The sequence below is a fragment of the Phocoena sinus genome, chromosome 19 (assembly GCF_008692025.1).
Source record: "Phocoena sinus isolate mPhoSin1 chromosome 19, mPhoSin1.pri, whole genome shotgun sequence".
In the NCBI taxonomy this organism is placed as follows: domain Eukaryota; kingdom Metazoa; phylum Chordata; class Mammalia; order Artiodactyla; family Phocoenidae; genus Phocoena; species Phocoena sinus.
Window position 1 is genome coordinate 23008939 of NC_045781.1, and position 22863 is coordinate 23031801.

General features: G+C 36.5%; 1 protein-coding gene across 4 annotated transcripts in view; it reads right to left on the minus strand.

The window, feature by feature from the left end:
• The window catches only part of ITFG1 (integrin alpha FG-GAP repeat containing 1), a 249392-nt gene that overhangs the window by 211325 nt on the left and 15204 nt on the right, over positions 1-22863 (minus strand). For all 4 annotated transcript variants that reach the window (XM_032614034.1, XM_032614035.1, XM_032614036.1 and 1 more), the window contains exon 6: positions 10866-10960. In XM_032614034.1, the coding sequence (XP_032469925.1) occupies positions 10866-10960 (95 nt within the window). The remainder of the gene's footprint in view (positions 1-10865; positions 10961-22863) is intronic.

Sequence of the window (22863 nt, forward strand, 5' to 3'; positions counted from 1 at the left end):
CTACTTGACCCAAGCCCTGAGATTGGACCTTGCTTTGCAGTGTTTAAGAAACAGCATACAATGCTGTTATGAGCATACAATTAGTATGCTCAATTAAACTTCTGAATGCAGCACGAACAGAGTGTTGTCTTGCTATAATGACATCCTTGAGATTCATACCATTGTAGCTCTTGAGTCTGGAGATCTTGTTTTTCATCTTTGATCCCTTGGTTTCTAGTATAATGCCTTGCAGAGTAGAGGCTCAGTAAATAATTATTGAAATTGATGAATTAGTGAAAAAGGATTTGTGATATTAAAGAAATTTCCAGGTCACATTGAAATGCAAATCAAAATTACGAGATGTCACCTCACACCTGTTAGAATGGGTAGCATCAAAAAAGGACTACCTTGGTGGCGCAGTGGTTAAGAATCTGCCTGCCAATGCAGGGTACATGGGTTCGATACCTGGTGCGGGAAGATCCCACATGCCGCGGAGCAACTAAGCCTGTGTGCCACAACTATTGAGCCTGTGCTCTAGAGCCCCTGAGCTACAACTACTGAAGCCCACGTGCCACAACTACTGAAGCCTGCGTGCCTAGAGCCCATGCTCTGCAACAAGAGAAGCCACCACAGTAAGAAGTCCGCGCACTGCAACGAAGAGTAGCCCCTGCTCTCTGCAACTAGAGAAAGCCCTCGCGCAGCTACGAAGACCCAACACAGCCAGAAATAAATAAAAAATAAAATAAATTTATATATTAAAAAAAAAAAGACAGGTAACAAATGCTATTGGGGATGTGGAGAAAAGGGAACCCTTGGGCACTCCTGGTAAGATTATAAATTGGTATAGTCACCGTGGAAAACAATACGGAGGTTCCTCAAAAATTAAGAATACAACTACCATATGATTCAGCAATTCTTCTTCTGAGAACCCATGTGAAGGAACTGAACACCTCACCAATAGATCAGCCTCTAAGTTCCTACATTTGGCTGTGTGTCAGATGCTAGGACTATGATAATTATTTGGCAGGAACAAGAAAGAGGGGTCGGGGAATGCTTAGAGAAATTGTTATAATCTATCTGAGTTGTCACAGCCAAGATCTTATCTTTGCTTGATAAATGTATGTATGTATGAAGGATATTACATTACTCTTTCTCATTACTTTGTACAGTGACCCCAGTTAGCTAGAAGCATCCATTTACTTCGGGCAGCAGATCTCAAGCTTTTTGGTGACAGGATCTCTTTAAACTCTTAAAAATTACTGAGGACCCCAAAGAGGTTTTGTCTATGTGAGCTATATCTATTGATATAATTTACTATAAAACTTAAAACTGAAACATTTTTAAAACATAAGAATACATAAGCACACATACAAGACGTCAGAACGATGAGGTCATTATATGTTTTTAAATTTCTGGAAAACTCTATTGTACACTTGTGAGACAATGAGAGCAAGAATGACAGTGAAAAGGCAAATAATGTCTTATAGTTTTTATGAAAATTATTTTGCCCTCATGGACCCTCCAAAGGGGTCTTTGGGATCCTCAGGGATACCCAGACCACACTTAGAGAACTGCTGGCCTAGGAAAAGATTAGGGTTATTAGAGCAGGACTGCAAAAAAGAGAGAATATTCAGCTTTTGATTTCCAAAAATGGCAGTTATTGAGTCTCTATCCAGAAAAAAGTATTTAAAGTCAGACTTTGTTAAGAATGAAAACAGATATCTAAATCCCCAGAATTCTGTTTACATATTAAAAGAAAAACCTAAGGATCTGAACAAATTTTACTTTAAGTCACAGGTAGAAACAACTCAAGTCTGGATGTTAGCTACCTAGGGAAGCAATGAGAAGGCTTGTGGTAAAGAGGAGGAGTCGGAGATTGCAGGAAGACAGAGTAGAGTCAAGGCCAGTTTCCCTGACCACCCTCAATGTGAGGGTTCAACCTCGAGGGGGATAACAATGATGAAGTTGAAAGGAAAGCAGAGTACAAAGGAAGACCAGGACCCTGCTACTGGAATTCAGGGAGGAGCCTATCTTTTGAGATGATAGCTATGTACAGGGGTTATCTTCACAGAACAAAAACAGAGCATGGAGGGTGTAACCTAGTATTCTCAAACTTCCCTTCAATTTCACGTGTGGCAAAGGGACTTAAGACCCCCTGTGCTGAATATCAACAGTAGCCAAGCCGAGGGCCAATGGATCTTCCAAGGGCTACTACTATGGTAGAAGGCAAATGAATTCCATGGTAGACGATGAACAGTGGACAATCCAAGTCAGAGGGCTGAATGGAAGAGGTGGAGCTTCAGAGGAATCCATTAAAACAGAATCAGATTCAAGGCAGGATCAAGTCAACCAGGGAAGACTGTGAGGCTCTGACTGAGCAAGGAGAAGAGATCAGGAGGTCTCCAGCTGCCAAATACCAGCAAGTTACTTAATACACAAGGGCCATCAATATGGCTGTGTAAGAACCTCAGAGCAGATACAAAGAAAGACGTCTTCTTCCAATTCCCTGAGGACATATAAGCCTATCCTTACGCTCACCCAGTTGCCATTTTTGCTAGGAGAAGAGAAATGGGTTAATATCCAGAAAAACTGAAAATTTAACCAATAAATTAAAACCCTCAAGAGACCAAGATACATAATTTTAATTGAGAAGTTTAAATTCCATTTCTCCAATACCTGCCCAAGGCACAGAGCCTTGATTTTAGAAAACAAAGAGGTTATGTTTCCTGTGTATACCTATGTTATAATCTGTTAAAATTTTAATGCCAGTATTTATGATATTCCTTTTAAAGTGAGTCTTCTTTTATTTAAATATAATAAATCTCTAATTTAAATGATCAATGATTCAGACTGTTCCTTTTATTTATGGCAAACCTATAAGAAGGTTTTGATGACCCACATGCTCTATAAGGCAGGACACAGGTAAACAATAAGTTCAGGAATTAATTCCTCAATAGCAAGGTATGAATCCCTTGAATCCCAAGGCCTCTTTTGAAATGCATGTCCTGTTTGGCCAGGGAAAATCTGTAGCAGCGAACCTTTACCTTGTTTTCACTTGGGCTAGGCATTATACACTGCAAAACTTTTGTTGGGATAGATTGTAAGGGAAAAGTTTACTGCAAGGGATGAAATTAACTTTGTGGAAAATTCAGGGCAACTGGGGGTCAGTTTGAGAACATCAGCTGGCTGAAGAAAAGACAGTAATGTCACCAGAGCCCCAAGAGGATGAGAGAGACCAAGTACAGATGAAGGGACCTCAAGATAGGTTTCACCTATTTCACAGCTGTACTTAAGGCCAGCATTTCCACCAGTATTCCCTTTCATTCTTCACTCTTGGATATTGACTTTAGGATGGGAGAGTAAAGCAGAAATGAAAATGTTTTGGTGTTACTTCTTTGAAGAATACATCCTGAAATCACATATCTATGTTCACATCCCCCGTCAAGCCACAGCTTTTTTGAATAAATTAGTGAAGTTCAGCCTCTTCAATAAGTGGTGCTGGGAAAACTGGACAGCTACATGTAAAAGTATGAGATTAGATCACTCCCTAACACCATACACAAAAATAAGCTCAAAATGGATTAAAGACCTAAATGTAAGGCCAGAAACTATCAAACTCTTAGAGGAAAACATAGGCAGGACACTCTATGACATAAATCACAGCAAGGTCCTTTTTGACCCACCTCCTATAGAAATGGAAATAAAAACAAAAATAAACAAATGGGACCTAATGAAACTTAAAAGCTTTTGCACAGCAACGGAAACCATAAACAAGACCAAAAGACAACCCTCAGAATGGGAGAAAATATTTGCAAATGAAGCAACTGACAAAGGATTAAGCTCTAAAATTTATAAGCAGCTCATGCAGCTTAATAACAAAAAAACAAACAACCCAATCCAAAAATGGGCAGAAGACCTAAACAGACATTTCTCCAAAGAAGATATATAGACTGCCAACAAACACATGAAAGAATGCTCAACATCACTAATCATTAGAGAAATGCAAATCAAAACTACAATGAGATATCATCTCACACCAGTCAGAATGGCCATCATCAAAAAATCCAGAAATAATAAATGCTGGAGAGGGTGTGGAGAAAAGGGAATCCTCTTACACTGTTGGTGGGAATGTAAATTGATACAGCCACTGTGGAGAACAGTATGGAGGTTCCTTAAAAAACTACAAATAGAACTACCATATGACCCAGCAATCCCACTACTGGGCATATACCCTGAGAAAACCATAATTCAAAAAGAGTCATGTACCAAAATATTCATTGCAGCTCTATTTACAATAGGCCAGAGATGGAAACAACCTGAGTCCATCATCGGATGAATGGATAAAGAAGATGTGGCACATATATACAATGGAATATTACTCAGCCATAAAAAGAAACGAAATTGAGCTATTTGTATTGAGGTGGATAGACCTAGAGTCTGTCATACAGAGTGAAGTAAGTCAGAAAGAGAGAGACAAATACCGTATGCTAACACATATACATGGAATTTAAGAAAAAAAAATGTCATGAAAACCCTAGGGGTGAAACAGAAATAAAGACACAGACTTACTAGAGAATGGACATGAGGCTATGGGGAGGGGGAAGGGTAAACTGTGACAAAGCGAGAGAGAGGCATGGACATATATACACTGCCAAACGTAAGGTAGATAGCTAGTGGGAAGCAGCCGCAGAGCACAGGGAGATCAGCTCGGTGCTTTGTGACCGCCTGGAGGGGTGGGATAGGGAGGATGGGAGGGAGGGAGACACAAGCGGGAAGAGATATGGGAACATATGTATATATATAACTGATTCATTTTGTTGTGAAGCTGAAACTAACATACCATTGTAAAGCAATTATACTCCAATAAAGATGTTAAAATGGAAAAAAAATTAGTGAAGTTCAACAGTACTTCAACAATTAAAAGTATGCTTTAAAGAATTTATACATATTTACTTTTGGATTTTCCAATTGTTGTAATGGGATGACTTGTATTCATGTCATTTTCAAATAAAACGTAAAATCTACTGAGATACCTCTTTGGATATATTTTCCAACATCTGACAACAATCACTTCCTCTTTCATAAAAAAAAAATTCCTTACAGGCGGAGTTGGTGTTGATTAAGGAAATCTAATATTACTGAACTGAAAGAAACTAAGTTTCTAAAACCTCAAACGTAAAATATACCTTTCTTCAAAAAGGAATTGTAAAAAACAAGTCTGTCTGTGAGTGTGTGTGTGTGTGAATATGAATGGAATGATGTCCATCGACAGATGAATGGATAAAGAAGATGTGGCAAATATATACAATGGAATATTACTCAGCCATAAAAAGAAACGAAATTGAGTTATTTGTAGCGAGGTGGATAGTCCTAGAGTCTGTAATACAGAGTGAAGTACGTCAGAAAGAGAAAAATACTGTATGCTAACACATATATATGGAATCTAAGAAAAAAAAAAAGGTCATGAAGAACCTAGGGGCAAGACAGGAATAAAGACACAGACCTACTAGAGAATGGACTTGAGGATATGGGGAGGGGGAAGGGTAAGCTGGGACAAAGTGAGAGAGTGGCATGGACATACATACACTACCAAATGTAAAATAGATAGCTAGTGGGAAGCAGTCGCATAGCACAGGCAGATCAGCTGGGTGCTTTGTGACCACCTAGACAGGTGGGATAGGGAGAGTGGGAGGGAGACACAAGAGGAAGGAGATATGTGGATATATGTATATGTATAGCTGATCCACTTTGTTATAAAGCAGAAACTAACACACCATTGTAAAGCAATTATACTCCAATAAAGATGTTAAAAAATAAATTAATTAAAATAAAATTTTTAAAAAAGTATTTTACGCTTTAACTCCTCAACTTTTTTGAAAAACAGGTAGCAAATAATATTTGCACAAAAACAGTTATATAGATCAATGGGAAAGGATAGAAAGCCCAGAGACAAACCCACGCACATATGGTCACCTTATCTTTGATAAAGAAGGCAAGAATATACAGTGGAGAAAAGACAGCCTCTTCAATAAGTGATGCTGGGAAAACTGGACAGCTACATGTAAAAGTATAAAACTAGAACATTCCCTAACACCATACACAAAAATAAACTCAAAATGGATTTAAGACCTAAATGTAAGTCCAGACACTATCAAACTCTTAGAGGAAAACATAGGCAGAAAACTCTATGACATAAATCACAGCAAGATCTTTTTTGACCCACCTCCTGGAGAAATGGAAATCAAAACAAAAATAAACCAATGGGACCTAATGAAACTTAAAAGCTTTTGCACAGCAAAGGAAACCATAAACAAGACCAAAAGACAACCCTCAGATGGGAGAAAATATTTGCAAATGAAGCAACTGACAAAGGATTAATCTCCAAAATTTACAAGCAGTTCATGCAGCTCAATAACAAAAAAACAAACAACCCAATCCAAAAATGGGCAGAAGACCTAAACAGACATTTCTCCAAAGAAGATATACAGATTGCCAACAAACACATGAAAGGATGCTCAACATCATTAATCATTAGAGAAATGCAAATCAAAACAACAATGAGATATCATCTCACACCGGTCAGAATGGCCATCATCAAAAAATCTACAAACGATAAATGCTGGAGAGGGTGTGGAGAAAAGGGAACCCTCTTGCACGATTTTGGGAATGTAAATTCATAAAATACTTTTAAAGGAAGTTTTATTACTTTTACCAACCACCAGGCATGCTTTACTCATTTGCAATTAGTATACTATATAAAAATGTAATTGCAAAAGCTGATTAGAAGTGTTTGAAAACTGGTAAAAAAAAAAAAAAAAAGGGAGGAATAAGAAAAAGAAATAAAAGGCACCCAAGTTAGAAAGAGAAAAGTAAAATTATCTCTGTTCATAGATGATATGATCTTATATGTAGAAAACCCTAAAGATTCTACCAAAAAAAAAAAAAACCTGTTCAGACTAATAAATGAATTCAGAAAAGTAGTAGGATACAAATTAACATGCAAAAATCAGCTGCATTTCTAAACACTTACAATGAAAAATCCACAAAGGAAATTAAGAAAACATTTCATTTATAATAGAATCAAAATGAATAAAATACTTAGGAATTAACTTAACCAAGGAGGTGAAAGACTTATATAATTAAAAACTATAAAACATTGTTGGAAGAAATCATTAAGAAGACAAATAAAGAAAAACACATTGCATGTTCATGGACTGAAAGACAATATTGTTAAGATGTCAATACTACCCAAAGTGACCTATAGATTCAGAACAATCCTTACCAAAATCTCAATGGCACTTTTTATAGATACAGAAAAACCTGTCCTAAAATTTGTATAGAATCTCAAGGGACCTCCTAAAATAGTCAAAACAATGTTGAAAAAGAACAAAGTTGGAGGACTCACACTTCCCGATTACTAAACATATTCCAAAGCTGTAGTAATTAAACCAGGATAGTACTACAGCGAACTCTCCTCAATGTTATGTGGCAACCTGGATGGGAGGGGAGTTTGGGGGAGAATGGATACATGTATATGTATGGCTGAGTCGCTTTGCTGAGCACCTGCAACTATCACAACATAATTGGCTATATTCCAATATAAAATAAAAAGTTTAAAACAAACCCAAAAAAACCCCAGTGAGGTACCAGCATAAATACAGACATATAGATCAGTGAAATAACAGAGAACCCAGAAATAAACCCTTGAGTATACAGTCAAATGAATTTTGACAAGGGTGGTAAGTGGGGAAAAGACAAGTCCTTTTAATAAATGGTGCTATGGGACTTCCCTGGTGGTCCAGTGGTAAAGAATCTGCCTTCCAGTGCAGGGGATATGGGTTCAATCCCTCATTAGGGAACTAAGATCCCACATGCTGCAGGGCAACTAAGCCTGCATGCCCCAACTGCTGAGCTCGAGCGCCTCAACAAGAGAGCCCGAGTGCTGCAAACTACAGAGCTCACACGCTCTGCAGCCTGTGCACCACAACTACAGAGAGAAAATCCCCATGCCACAACTAGAGAGAAGCCTGTGCACCGCAACAAAGACCTGACATAGCCAAAAAAATAAATATTAAAAAAAAATAAATGGTGCTAGTAATGAAGTTGGACCCTTATCTAACATCACATATATAAATTAACTCAAAATGGTTCAAAGTTCTAAATGTAAGGGATAAAAGTATAAAACTCTCAAGAGAAAATATAGGGCAAAAGCTTCATGACAGTGCATCTGGCAATGACCTTTTGGATAGGACACCAAAGGCACAAGGCCACAAAGAAACAACAGAAAAACTGGACTTCATGAAATTAAAAAATTTTTTGCATACAAAGACACTATCAACAGAGTAAAAAGATATCCCACAGAATGAGAGAAAATATTTGTAAATCATGTATCTGATGAGGGAGCAATATTATGAACACAGACTAACTAAAACTTAACAACACCAAAGAAACAACCCAATTGAAAAATGGGCACAGGACTTAAGTACACACTTCTCCAAAAAAGATATGCAAATAGCCAATAAGGACATGAAAAGGTGCTCAACATCACTAATCACTAGGAAAAATGCAAATCAGAACTACAAAGAGGGAATTCCCTGGCAGTCCAGTGGTTAGGACTCAGTGCTTTCACTGCTGGGGCCGGGTTCAATCCCTCAATCCCTGTTTGGGGACTAAGATCCAGCAAGCCACGTGGAGTGGCAAAAAACCAAAGAAACAGAACAAACCCACACTACAATGAGATATCACATTATACCTATTAGAATGACTACTATGAAAAAAAAGAAAATAACAAATACTGGCAAGTATGTGGAGAAACTGGAACCCTTGTACACTGTTGGTGGGAATGTAAAACGATAAAGTTTCTGTGATGCCCATTCCTCAAAAAATTAAACACAAAATTATCATATGATCCAGCAATTTCACTTCTGGATATATACCCCAAAGAACTGAAAGCAGGATCTCTAAGAGATGTTTGTACATGAAAGTTCACAGCAACATTATTCACAACAGCTAAAATGTGGAAGCTGAGCAAAATGTGGTTATATACAATTCAGCTTTAAAAAGGAAGAAAGTTGGGCTTCCCTGGTGGCGCAGTGGTTGAGAGTCCGCCTGCCGATGCAGGGGACATGGGTTCGTGCCCCAGTCTGGGAAGATCCCACATGCCGCGGAGCGACTAGGCCTGTGAGCCATGGCCGCTGAGCCTGCGCGTCCGCAGTCTGTGCTCCTCAACGGGAGAGGCCACAACATGAGAAGCCCGCGTACCGCAAAAAAAAAAAAAAAAAAAAAAAAAAAAAAAAAAAAAAAAAACGAAGAAAATTCTGACTTATGCTACAACATGGATGAATTTTAAGGATATTACACTAAGTGAAATAAGCCAGTTAAAAATAACACACACTGTATGATTTCACTTATTCAAAGTACTTTTAGTGGTCAAAAAGCAAAGTAGAACAGTGGTTGCCACAAGCTGGGGGAAAGGGATGAATGAGGAGTTACGGTTTAATGGGTGTAGAGTTTCAGTTTTACAAGATGAAAAGAGCTAGATGGTCAATACTATGGATGTATTTAATACTACTGAACCACATACTTAAAAATGGTCACAATGGGGTCTTCCCTGGTGGCGCAGTGGTTAAGAGTCTGCCTGCTGATGCAGGGGACACGGGTTCGTGCCCCGGTCTGGGAGGATCCCATGTGCCGTGGAGCGGCTGGTCCCGTGAGCCATGGCCGCTGAGCCTGCGCATCCGGAGCCTCTGCTCCGCAATGGGAGAGGCCACAATGGTGAGAGGCCCGTGTATCGCAAAAAAAAAAAAAAGGTCACAATGGAAATTTTACATTACGTGTATTTTACCACATTAAAAAAAACTGGAAAAAAATGAGAAGGAAGAAAATTTAAGCATTTAACCTGCCTGTCTCAACTGTACTTCGGGTGACTACAAAGATAATAATAGATATTCCTTTTGTTTGTTTGTTTTAAATAGAAAATTCCAGCTGATAATATATGTTGAGGAGTGATAGATTTAGGGTGCTATGATTTTGTAAATCCTTTTGAAATAGTGGACTTGACAATGATCATCAATAGCTGCTTAAATCTAATCACTGGCTTAGAGGAAATACAGGGGACACAGTCACATATTAACATCACGGGGACACTATCAGCAAAATCCACACTTCGAGAAATTCTGTAAGACAGGTGTTTTTTCTTCATATGTATGTACCTCATTTAGCTCCTAATTTGATAGAAACATTTAGGAGAGAATTGGGGCATTTTGAATAGTGAATAAGCATTTGTTATTAAGAGAATATTGTTAAATTTTTTAATGTTTGAAAATGATCGTGAGGTTGTCAAAAATAAAAAAGTCTATCATTTAGAGATACAGATTGAAATATTTATAAATGAAATGATACAATGCTTGGGAATTCCTATAAAATTATCAGGGTGGGAGGAGGGCTCATGGGTGGTTATACAGATGAAACAAGATTGGCCATATACTGATTATTGTTGAAGCTGGGTGATGATTAAATGTGCGTATATCATACTATTCTGCCTACTTTTCTATATTTAAAATTTTCCATAATAAAAATTTTTTGAAGTCTTTGAAATTCTTTAACACATAAGGTAAATATTTTTCTTACAATTAAATTTACAGCATTTATTAGTCAATAATCCAAATTTTGATGTGGTTAACAAACAGCAAAAAACAATAACTAAAGACTTATTTATTGCATCCAATACTTTTTACATTTTTCCGATATCACTAACTTCCTTATAACCTTCTAACATTTTGGTCTTAATGTTCAATTCAATAGCAAATGACTACTAGGAAAACAGTAAAAATCTCATCATTCTTTGGCAGCCTAAAAGAAATACTTTACATTTATGTGCAACTCACCTGCTGTAAAATCTTCAGTTAGATCAATGAACGCATGAGAATGTGGAATCCGCATTTTACTTTTAATGGTCAATGCAGGATGCCATGATAAATTCCTAAAAGAAAAATTTTTTTCTTAAGGCAAACATCAAATGAGCACTGTTTTAAAACAAAAATATCTGCATGCAAGATATTTTAAAAACGCATTTATTCTTAGTTCTGTCACATACTCTAAAATTCACTCTTCCAGAGTGTACAATTTAGTCGTTTTTGTATATTCACAGTGTGCAGCCATCACCACTATCTAATTTCACATTTTCATCACCTCAAAATGAAACTCTGTATTCATTAGTAACTTCTCATTCTCCCCACCATCAAGTCTCTGGCAAACACTAATTTGCTTTCTGGCTCTATGGATTTCCCTATTTTGGACGTTTCATATATATGGAATCATATAACATGTGGCCTTTTGTGCCTGGTTTCTTTCACTTGGAATAATATTTTCAGGTTCATCCATGTTGTAGCATGTGTCACTACTTCAGTCTTTTTTATCCCTGAATAATATTTAATTACATGGCTATATTTTTTGTAAATCTGTTCAACTGTTGATGGACATTTGACTTGTTTCCACTTTTGGCTATTACAATTAAATGCTGTTATGAATATTCATGTACAAGTTTTTATGTGGACATATACATATGTTTTTTGTTTTGTTTTGTTTGCGGTACGTGGGCCTCTCATTGTTGTGGCCTCTCCCGTTGCGGAGCACAGGGTCCGGACGCGCAGGCTCAGCGGCCATGGCTCACGGGCCCAGCCGCTCCGCGGCATGTGGGATCTTCCCGGACCGGGGCACAAACCCACGTCCCCAGCATCGGAAGGCGGACTCTCAACCACTGTGCCACCAGGGAAGCCCCCTTTGCCTATTTTTAAATTGGGTTATTTATTGCTTTGAGTAGTAAGAATTCTTTATATAGACTAGATCCTAGATATTTAACTGATGCATGATTTGCAATATTTTCTCCCATTCTGTACAGTCTTTTCAGTTTCTGGATAGTGTCCTGTGCTGTGTAGAAGCTTTTAATTTGATAAATCCAGTTCTAATTTTTTTGTGTTGCTTTTTTCTTTTGGTGTCAGATCTAAGAATCCATTTCCAAATCCAAGGTTATGAAAATTTACCCCTATGCTTTCTTCTAAGACTTTTATGTTTTAGCTCTTATATTTATATCTTTAATTCCTTAAGTGTAAGAAAAATAACTTAATATTATCATGGGTGATATTTTCCCGAGACTGGAGAATGATTATCTTTTATAAATATTAATTCCAAAGTTTTCAGCCATGAAAAAGAATGAATTTATACCCCTATCTCATACCATATACCAAAAATTAACTCAGATGTCTCAAACTGCTAAAAGAAATAGAACTCTTGTATACTGCTGATGGGAATATAAAATGGTGCATTAGCTACGGAAAACAGTTTGGTAATTCTTCCAAAAGCTAAACAATGAATTGCCATATGACTCTGCATTTCTATACCTAGGTGTATACCAATAAGAATTGAAAAACACACTGTTTGCAGATGATATGATACTATACATAGAGATTACTAAAAACTCTACCAGAAACCTACTAGAGTTAATCAATGAATTTGGTAAAGTAGCAGGATACAAAATTAATGCACAGAAGTCTCTTGCATTGATATACACTAATGATGAAAAACCTGAAAGAGAAATTAAGGAAACACTCCCATTTACCATTACAAAAAAAAGAATAAAATACCTAGAAATAAACCTACCTAAGGAGACAAAAGACCTGTATGCAGAAAACTATGACACTGATGAAAGAAATTAAAGATGATACAAACAGGTGGAGAGATATACCATGTTCTTGGATTGGAAGAATCAACATTGTGAAAATGACTGTACTACCCAAAGCAATCTACAGATTCAATGCAATCCCTATCAAACTACCAATGGCATTTTTCACAGAACTAGAACAAAAAATTTCACAGGAGATAAACCCACACACATATGGTCACCTTATCTTTGATAAAGGAGGCAAGACTATACAATGGAGAAAAGACAGCCTCTTCAGTAAGTGGTGCTGGGAAAACTGGACAGCTACATGTAAAAGAATGAAATTAGAACGTTCCCTAACACCATACACAAAAATAAACTCAAAATGGATTACAGAACTAAATGTAAGACCAGACACTATAAAACTCTTGGAAAGGGGCTTCCCTGGTGGTGCAGTGGTTGACAGTCTGCCTGCCAATGCAGGGGACACGGGTTCGTGCCCCGGGCCGGGAAGATCCCACATGCCACAGAGCAGCTGGGCCCGAGAGCTATGGCCGCTGAGCCTGTGCATCCAGAGCCTGTGCTCCGCAATGGGAGAGGCCCGCGTACCGCAAAAAAAAAAAAAAAAAAAAAAAAAAAACTCTTGGAGGAAAACATAGGAAGAAGACTCTTTGATATAAATCATAGCAAGATCTTTTTTGACCCACCTCTTAGAGTAAAGAAATAAAAACAAAAATAAACAAATGGGACCTAATGAAACATAAGCTTTTGCACAGCAAAGGAAACTATAAACAAGACAAAAAGCCAACCCTCAGAATGGGAGAAATATTTGCAAACAAAGCAATTGACAAAGGATTAATCTCCAAAATATACAACCAGCTCATGCATCTCAATATCAAAAAAACAAACAACCCAATCCAAAAATGGTCAGAAGACCTAAATAGACATTTCTCCAAAGAAGATATACAGATTACCAACAAACACATGAAAGGATGCCCAACATCACTAATCATTAGAGAAATGGAAATCAAAACTACAATGCAGTATCACCTCACACCAGTCCGAATAGCAATCATCAAAAAATCTACAAACAATAAATGCTGGAGAGGGTGTGGAGAAAAGGGAACCCTCTTGCACTGTTGGTGGGAATGTAAATTGATACAGCCACTATGGAGAACAGTTCGGAGGCTCCTTATAAAACTAAAAATAGAGCTACCAGATGACTCAGCAATCCCACTACTGGGCATATACCTTAAAAAAAACATAATTCAAAAAGAGACAGGTACCACAACGTTCACTGCTGCACTATTTACAATAGCCAGGACATGGAAGCAACCTAAGTGTTCTCTGACAGATGTATGGATAAAGAAGATGTGGAACATATATGCAATGGAATATTACTCAGCCATAAAAAGAAAAGAAATTGAGTTGTTTGTAGTGAGGTGGATGGACCTAGAGTCTGTCATACAGAGTGAAGTAAGTCAGAAAGAGAAAAACAAATACCATATGCCAATGCATATATAGGAAATCTAAAAAAAATAAAATAAAAATGGTTCTAATGAATCCAGGGGCAGGACAGGAATAAAGACACAGACGTAGGGAATGGACTTGAGGACATGGGGAGGGGGAAGGGTAAGCTGGGACAAAATGAGACAGTAGCATTGACATATATATACACTACCAAATGTAAAATAGATAGCTAGTGGGAAGCAGCTGCATTGCATGGGGAGATCAGCTGGGTGCTTTGTGACCACCAGAGGGGTGGGATAGGGAGGGTGGGAGGGAGATGCAAAAGGGAGGGCATATGGGGATATATGTATAGCTGATGCACTTTGTTATACAGCAGAAATTAATACAACATTGTAAAGCAATTATACTCCAACAAAGATGTTAAAAAAAAAAAAGAATTGAAAACAGGTATTCAAACAAATACTGGTACATGAATGCTCTTAGCAGCACTATTCACAATAACCCAAACATCTACCAATGGATGAATGAATAAACAAAATGTCATATACCCATACAATGAAAATATTTTTCAGTCATAAAAATAACTGGAGTACCGATACATGATACAATATGGATGAATCTTTAAAATATTATTCTATGTGAAAGAAGCCAGACTCAAAAAGTCACATCTTGTATGATTTCATTTATATGAAATACTCATAATAGGAAAATCCTAGAGACAGAACGAAGATTAGTGGTTACCAAGTGCAGGGGTAGAGAGGAAAGGGAGAGTGACTTCTTAATGGGTACAGGGTTTCCTTTCGGAGAGATGAAAAGTCACTGGAACTAGGTGATGGTTGCACAGTGTTGTAAATGTTCTAAATCTCACTGAAGTGTACACAATGATGGTTAATTTTAATAATGTTATGCAAATTTTATCATTAAAAAAACCAATAGTACTAAGTTTTCACATATCCTTCATTTAGTTACTCCTAATGTTAACATCTAATATAACCATAGTGCATTTGTCAAAATCAGGAAGGTCATACTGGTTAACTATTAGGAACTACAGAAAGAAGAGCAAGTTTAAATAAAATCATTTCCCCACAATTCCTCACTAGTGAAGAACACTCCAGTGTCAAAGGCATTCCTATTTATCAAGGCCCTACTTAAATCAGCTTCCTCCAAAAGGCCTTTACTCCTCTCTCACTGTTTCACTATTATACTTTTCTCTAGTAATAGCACTTTAGTTTGCATTATAGTTACTTGAGGAACTATTTCTCTGAGAGTGTATCCTAGGTACCCTGACTCATAGATATTTGTATCTACAATGCGTAACCAGGACCTGGCTCCTAAATACTGGCTGAACTGAATCGTAGTCTTAAGTAGCATCTCCTATTCTTCTCTACTTCTAGTTAGAATTTGCTATTTTTTTCACAGTATTATGTTCCAGTCCAATATGGAAGCATAGATATGTCATCTCCAAAGAGCAATTAAAGACTAATTAAGTCTAAGTTAATTGTCAACACAGTATCCAATTGAGTAGACAGCAAACAAGGTTCACCTGTGAATTTAGTTTTGAAGTGTTTGGAAAGTGGGAAGAAACAATTGACTAATTTGTTATTGGTAGGTGGATTCTGGAAAAAAGAGTAAACATTCAACAGGAGAAAATTTTCTCTATGCAAAGGGTTCTACAAACAGTAACTTCTTCCCAGTAACCTTCTTCTGCATTCTTTTTAGCACATACTGGGCCTTATCTATAACCTAAACAAGACACTAAAAACCAAACCAAGCAGTATTCCTACAACTTGATTGTATTACTTTAACTAAAACCCCATAATATAGGGTTATGATAATAAGAAAATATTAATATATATTGAAAAGTTATATTTAGCATTTGTTGTATGGTAATTCAATACCAAGCATTCATGTCATGTTTTTCTTTCATACTACACAAGGTTAGAAATGCTTAAAATAATTTCAATTAAGTCCAATTTAATAATCATTGGTTCACTTCTCTTTAAGATATGCCATTTATTCATCAGTTCTTTAAATTCTAAGCATTAAAGTTTAAATTTTAAATTACATACAAAATAATCAGGCTCAGGCTAGAGATCCTATGACAAGTTTGACATAAAGTCATTTCAGGAGAGTTTTGCATGTTCCCAACAAATTTGTAATTATATGCTGAAAATGAATTAAAAAAACACAAACTTTTACACAGTTGAGCTCCATGAGGTTAATCGTGTGGCTGTCTTTAATTACTATGCTAGTATTTAATTACTATGCTAGTTATTGATCTAATTTCCCATAGAGTTTTTTACAGGTTTGCTTTGAAACAAGTTATAGCTAGAATTTTGGAAAACCTCAACTAACTTGTGACATTTTGTCTTAGGAACTATTTAACAAAACGTACATTTCAAATGAAGAATCTAGAACAGTGATAAAGCAAAAGTCATAAGTGGCAGACTATGGGCCAAATTCAGCATAAAATGTGTTTTATTTGATCTACACATTGTTTAAAAAAGTTTGAATTCAGAGGTAAAACAAATTAAAAATCAGATTTCAAATAAAAATCAGGATTTCCAACTTCTCTTGAAATATCAGAAGGTCTGGCAAGCAACTGGCCCTTTTCACACAGAACTAGAGCCTCCAGGCAGGTCAAGTCCGAAGCTTCCCAAAGTGTTCACTCACTTTGTTTTCCTTCTGGGCCCCATCAGACACTTGAGTTTGCAACTCATAATAAAATATTAATTGTAATATTGCTATCTTGAACATTTCAAATCAATATTCAAGTTCTTCACAGTATTTTAAGTTTTACACTTGTTGCCTATACTCTGATATTTTACATTAACATCTCTTAAAAGGCAGTTAGCAGATTCTTATAGTTTATTTTACATACAGTGTCTATTTACCATTCTGATGACTACCATAGGTGGGCAGAGAAAGAGCTTTTGATTCTTTCATGGTACATTTTAAGATGACTGACAACTTAAGTTGCCTAAGATAATTAAATTGTTAAAAAATTTAAATAGGTGAAAAAAAAATTTAAATAGGTGAAAATAAAATTCATTTCTCCTTCTGCCTTTAATGTTGCTCTTTATACACAACATAGCTTTTCAGTAAGAAGCAGACACCATAATTTTCAAGCAACTATACCCATATAAACTATAATTTCCTTAACTCCATTTGAATGCCAAGGTCACAGATGTAAACTGCTCTGATGACAAAAGAAGAAACAGCAGAGATGAAAAAGTGGGCAGTTCTGAGTCATGTTGAATCTGTTGACATTTCTTGACCTCTGTAGAAAATTCCAATTACTAGTTTGTCCCCAACAGGAAACATAATTATGTCAAGGTGTTCTAATTTGTAGGCATCATCATCTTTAATCTCAAAGAATAGCATTTATCAAAGGATGAATTTAAATGTAATTAATGTCAACTGTAGCTTTTAGTTGCCTATTACGGTAACTGCTCTTATAAATGACTGCTAATCCACTCACTTTTCAATGATCAGCCTACAATGAGTTGCCATTATTTAAGATGCCCAGGTAAGGGACTTCCTTGGTGGCGCAGTGGTTAAGAATCCGCCTGCCAATGTTGGGGACACGGGTTCAATCCCTGGTCCGGCAAGATCCCACATGCCACGGACCAACTAAGCCTGTGCGCCACAACCACTGAGCCTGTGCTCTAGAGCCCGTGAGCCACAACCACTGAGCCCGTGTGCCACAACTACTGAAGCCCAGGTATCTGGAGCCTGTGCTTCGTGACAAGAGAAGCCACCACATTGAGAAGCCCGCACACTGCAATGAAGAGTAGCCCCTGCTCGACACAACTAGAGAAAGCTCGTACACGGCAACGAAGACCCAGTGCAGCCCAAAATAATTGATTAATTAATTAATTTAAAAACCAACAACAACATTCATGTAATACAACTGAACTATTAAAAAAAAAAAGATACCCAGGTAAAAGCAGTTACTAGGAGATAAGTCTAGCGTGAAGATGGGTCTAGCATGCTTCTCTAAGCCGCCTAGTCCAGTGGTCTTGAAAACTTTTGTTCCAATAGACTCTTAAAAGAATTTACAAAAACTATATCCTTTAATACCTAGAAGTTCATTTCTAAGAAAGTAATATAAATATTTTCAATGCTACAAAAGCATGTAATCTTTAAACCTATTAGAATTACTGTTGTTTTTTTTTTTTTTTTTGCGGTTGTGGGCCTCTCACTGTTGTGGCCTCTCCCGTGGTGGAGCACAGGCTCCGGACGCGCAGGCTCAGCGGCCATGGCTCACGGGCCCAGACGCTCGGCGGCATGTGGGATCTTTCCAGACCAGGGCATGAACCCATGTCCCCTGCATCGGCAGGCTGACTCTCAACCACTGCGCCACCAGGGAAGCCCCTAATTACTGATATTTTAAAATAAAATGATTACTCTAATTAATGGAACAGAATAGGGAGCCCAGAAATAAACCCACACACTTATAGTGAAGCTATGACAGTGGAGGCAACAATATACAATGGAGAAAAGACAGTCTCTTCAATAAGTGGTGCTGGGAAAACTGAACAGCTACGTGTAAAACAATGAAATCAGAACATACTCTAACACCATATACAAAAATAAACTCTAAATGGATTACAGACCTAAATGTAAGACTAGATACTATAAAACTCCTAGAGGAAAACATAGGCAGAGCACTTTTTGACATAAATCGCAGCAATATTCTTTTGGATCCATTTCCTAAAGCAAAGGAAATAAAAGCAAAAAATAAACAAATGAAACGTAATTAAAACTTAAGAGCTTTTGCACAGCAAAGGAAACCACTGACAAAATGAAAAGACAACCTACTGAATTGAAGAAAATATTTGCAAATGATATGACTGATAAGGGATTAATATCCAACATATATAAACAGCTCATATAAATAACTCAATATCAAAAAAACAACCAACCCAATTAAAAAATGGGCAGAAGAACTGAATAGACATTTTTCCAAAGAGAAAATGCAGATGGCCAACAGGCACATGGAAAGATGCTAAACCTGGCTAATTATCAGGGAAATGTAAATCAAAACCATAATGAGATATAACCTCATACCTGTCAGAATGGCTATCATCAAAAAGAACACAAATAACAAATGTTGGTGAGGATGTAGAGAAAAGGGAACCCTCATACACTGTTGGTAGGAATGTAAATTGGTACAGCCACTGTGGAAAACAGTATGGAGGTTTCTCAAATAATAAAAACAGAGCTACCATATGATCCAGCAATTGCACTCCTAGGTATATATATCTAAAACAAAAACACTAATTCAAAAAGATATGTTCATAGCAGCATTATTTATGAAAGCCAACATATGCAAGCAACCTAAGTATCTAACAACAGATGAATAAAAAAGATGTGATATATATATATGTGTGTGTGTAACATACACACACACACACACACACACACACACGTATACATACACACAATGGAATGTTACCCGGCCATAAAAAAGAACGAAATTTTGCCATCTGCAGCAACATGGATGGACTTGAAGGGCATTATGCTAGGTGAAATAAGTCAGACAGAGAAAGATAAAAGCTATATGATATCACTTGTATATGGAATCTAAAAAAAACAACAAACTAGTGAATATAACATAAAGGAAGCAGGCTCAAAGATATAATACAGAACAAACTAGTGGTTACCAGTGGAGAGGGAAGGAGGAGGGGCAATATAGGGGCAGGGGAGTAAGAGGTACAAACTATTAAGTATAAAACAAGGATATATTGTACAACACAGGGAATAGAGCCAATATTTTACAATAACTATAAATAGCATATAAACCTTAAAAGCTGTAAATCACTATATTGTACACCTGTCACCTTTACAATATTTTATAGCAACTATACTTCAATAAAAAAATTAAAATGATTACTCTTAAAAATGTGTTCAGTAGAATATAGACACCATACTGATTATTATCCACCATCATCCACATACACCCACAAACTACATAAAAAAGCTCTTCTACTCTTTATCCTTGGACTTGTACTTCTATTCTATTTCTGTTATAGAACTTTATCATGATGTAAAATGTTTTTATATCTAGTCTTTTTATGTCTCCAAAGAAATGTACATCTTCAAATTGGTATTTAAACTGGCTTTATGCATCCAGGTGTTTTAAAAAAAAATCTCTTTGAGGTTGAGTTATTTTAACTACTACTGTACAACTGATGAAAAAGCTTTGATAGCTTATTAAATCAAAGGTAAAATTTCATTGGAAATGCATTTTTTTGAAGAAATGAATGGAGCTTTAAAATATATTAGTTTACTTACCTTTAGACTAGCATGACACTGCTAGAATGAAACAGGATTCAGCATAAAGTCTACTCCTTTTCTTCATCTTTATAGATACAGATGCTAAGAAATCTTGTTCATATATGTTCATTAAAATCTCCATGGAAATTTAATATTAATCTTAATTTTTTAGGTATGATAAATACATTGTAATTATGTATTTTAAAAACATCCTTATTTTTTAGAGATATATACTTAAATATTTATGGATTAAAAATGTCTGGGGAGGGAGTTAGAGAGAGAAATGAAGGAAAAGTTGTGAATGAAATAAGACTGGCCAAGAGTTGCTAACTGTAGCTGAATGACAGGTGTATTATATGCAAATTCATTGCCCTATTTGCTCTACCTTTGCATATGTTTAAATTTTTCCATAATGAAAGTAAAAAAAAAAAGAATTTAGAGCTGCTGATTTAGCTCATTCAATTTATGTAAAATGCCTGGTATATAATCCAGTTAGCAAAGCCAGTCCTCACTGTCAAACCAATCTCCAAATGAAAGTTATTTTCTGTCAGAAAGAGTTTGACCTCATTTTTTCAATTCAAATAAATTTGTTAACATGTGTTTCAAGGAACATTACAAAAAGTACTGAAAAAAGTACAGATTATATATTGTAGGAAAGATTACTAAAAGCAGTCAAAATTAAGGTAATTTTGATAAAAACAAGATAGTAAAGCAACATGCTGTTTCTCTTTAGTGAACTTAAAGCACTGCAATGTAAAGTACAGCTAAAATAATTTATAGTACAATAAGTATGATAAAAGTCATAACAGTCCATTAAATGTATGTGAATACTGACTCTGGTATCTGGCTTTTGGAGTAAATAAAAACAGATTATAAAAATGAGAAATCACACAATTTCTTTCTTATTTCTTTAGACATACCAAATTTTTCCCTATGACTTTAATAAATGAGAAAGGTATATACTACAAAAAATTATTTGGCTCAGGAGCCAGCATGTAAATTTATTTTCTATTAATAGGAGAAAGAAAATAGTAAACATTTCATAAGACAAGATAAAATATTTGACTTTAAATGGAATTTTCTTGATATGATTTGATAAAGTAGGTATTAGCTACATTACAGAAAAATGCATACCAAATATAAAAGAAATTATGTAAAAGTTTTATCCATAGGTTTGGCAGTCCTTGAGAACGTTCTGGTCACATCTGAAACAATCACTGGCATGATCCAAAACTACATAGGCATGAAAAGTACCTTCCTTCCATTTAATTACGTGTCTTAGGGATAGAGTACTAAGAAGAGCTAAAAGGTCTGCTTTGCTGAATTTGGTGTTTCTTACGGATGCTCTGTGCTGTGCTCTCCCAGGACCCTCTCTCAATAATTACAGATTCTTTGACAGTAGTCAGGGAATGCAGGAGGCAAAGTCATTAAACAAAAACTGTCATTACTCCCACAACCCCACTCTAGCACATCTGAATTCAGAACATATCAATGTGGATCAAAATGCTTTTTGCTACCAAGCTTCATCTGAAGAGAAATAGGAAGAAATAGGAGAAGAGGAAGAACTGGAAATTCTATTAGTTTAGTATACCTGTTTCGTGCTGTACGGGTTTTTACTCCCCAGGAAATGTATAATTAGTGAGATTTAGGAAGGGTAAAGAACATGGCATTCTTATATGAAGGAGGAGAAAGTTATAGTGAAAATAGGTACGTTTTCAGGCTCATCAATTTTAGGTAGGAGTACCTATGAAACCTGAGGATCTAGTTGCTTAAATGATCTGTGTTTGCATATTCCTTTGCAAGTCTTTACCTATGGTAAAGTAAATAAACACAGCCTACCATGCTGTGTATCCAAAGATGACCACATTATTTCCCATCCCACATGCTCTTTTACATTTCAGTTAAGCCACGCTCACATCTAGAGGTAGAGTACATAATCCTCAAATTTCCTAGAATATTAGCTAATTCTTTGATTAGAATGCCACAGAAGTGATGCTGTTTAACTGCCAGTACCAAGCCTTAAAGAGATCTCCAGCTTCTGTCTATACTCTTGTATTGCTTCTTCTTGGAAAACAACCACTATACTATGAGGAAGTCTAAGTTAACCATGTTGGAGCACCACCAAAGGCCCTCTGTGACTATAACAATGGTAATGGCTATACAGAGTTGAAGGCAGGAACAAAGGCTTTACAATTTGGAAGACCAAGATTCAAATCCCAGATCTACCATTTATTTACATTGCAAGCTTACAGTGGTCACTTAACCTTTGAATTAGCTGGCTCCTTGACAGCGCCTCTTGAACTACACAGCTACCCGTTGTGGGAAAAATATGAGACAACTGATGGAAACTGCCAACCCCAGAGTTACTAAGTAGATATTCTAAAAAGCAAATAGGCTTGTTTAGGATTCTCTTTCTTCTCATCCTTCCCCATCCAACCCTGAGCCTCACAGAGGACAATAAGCTGTGCAATCCT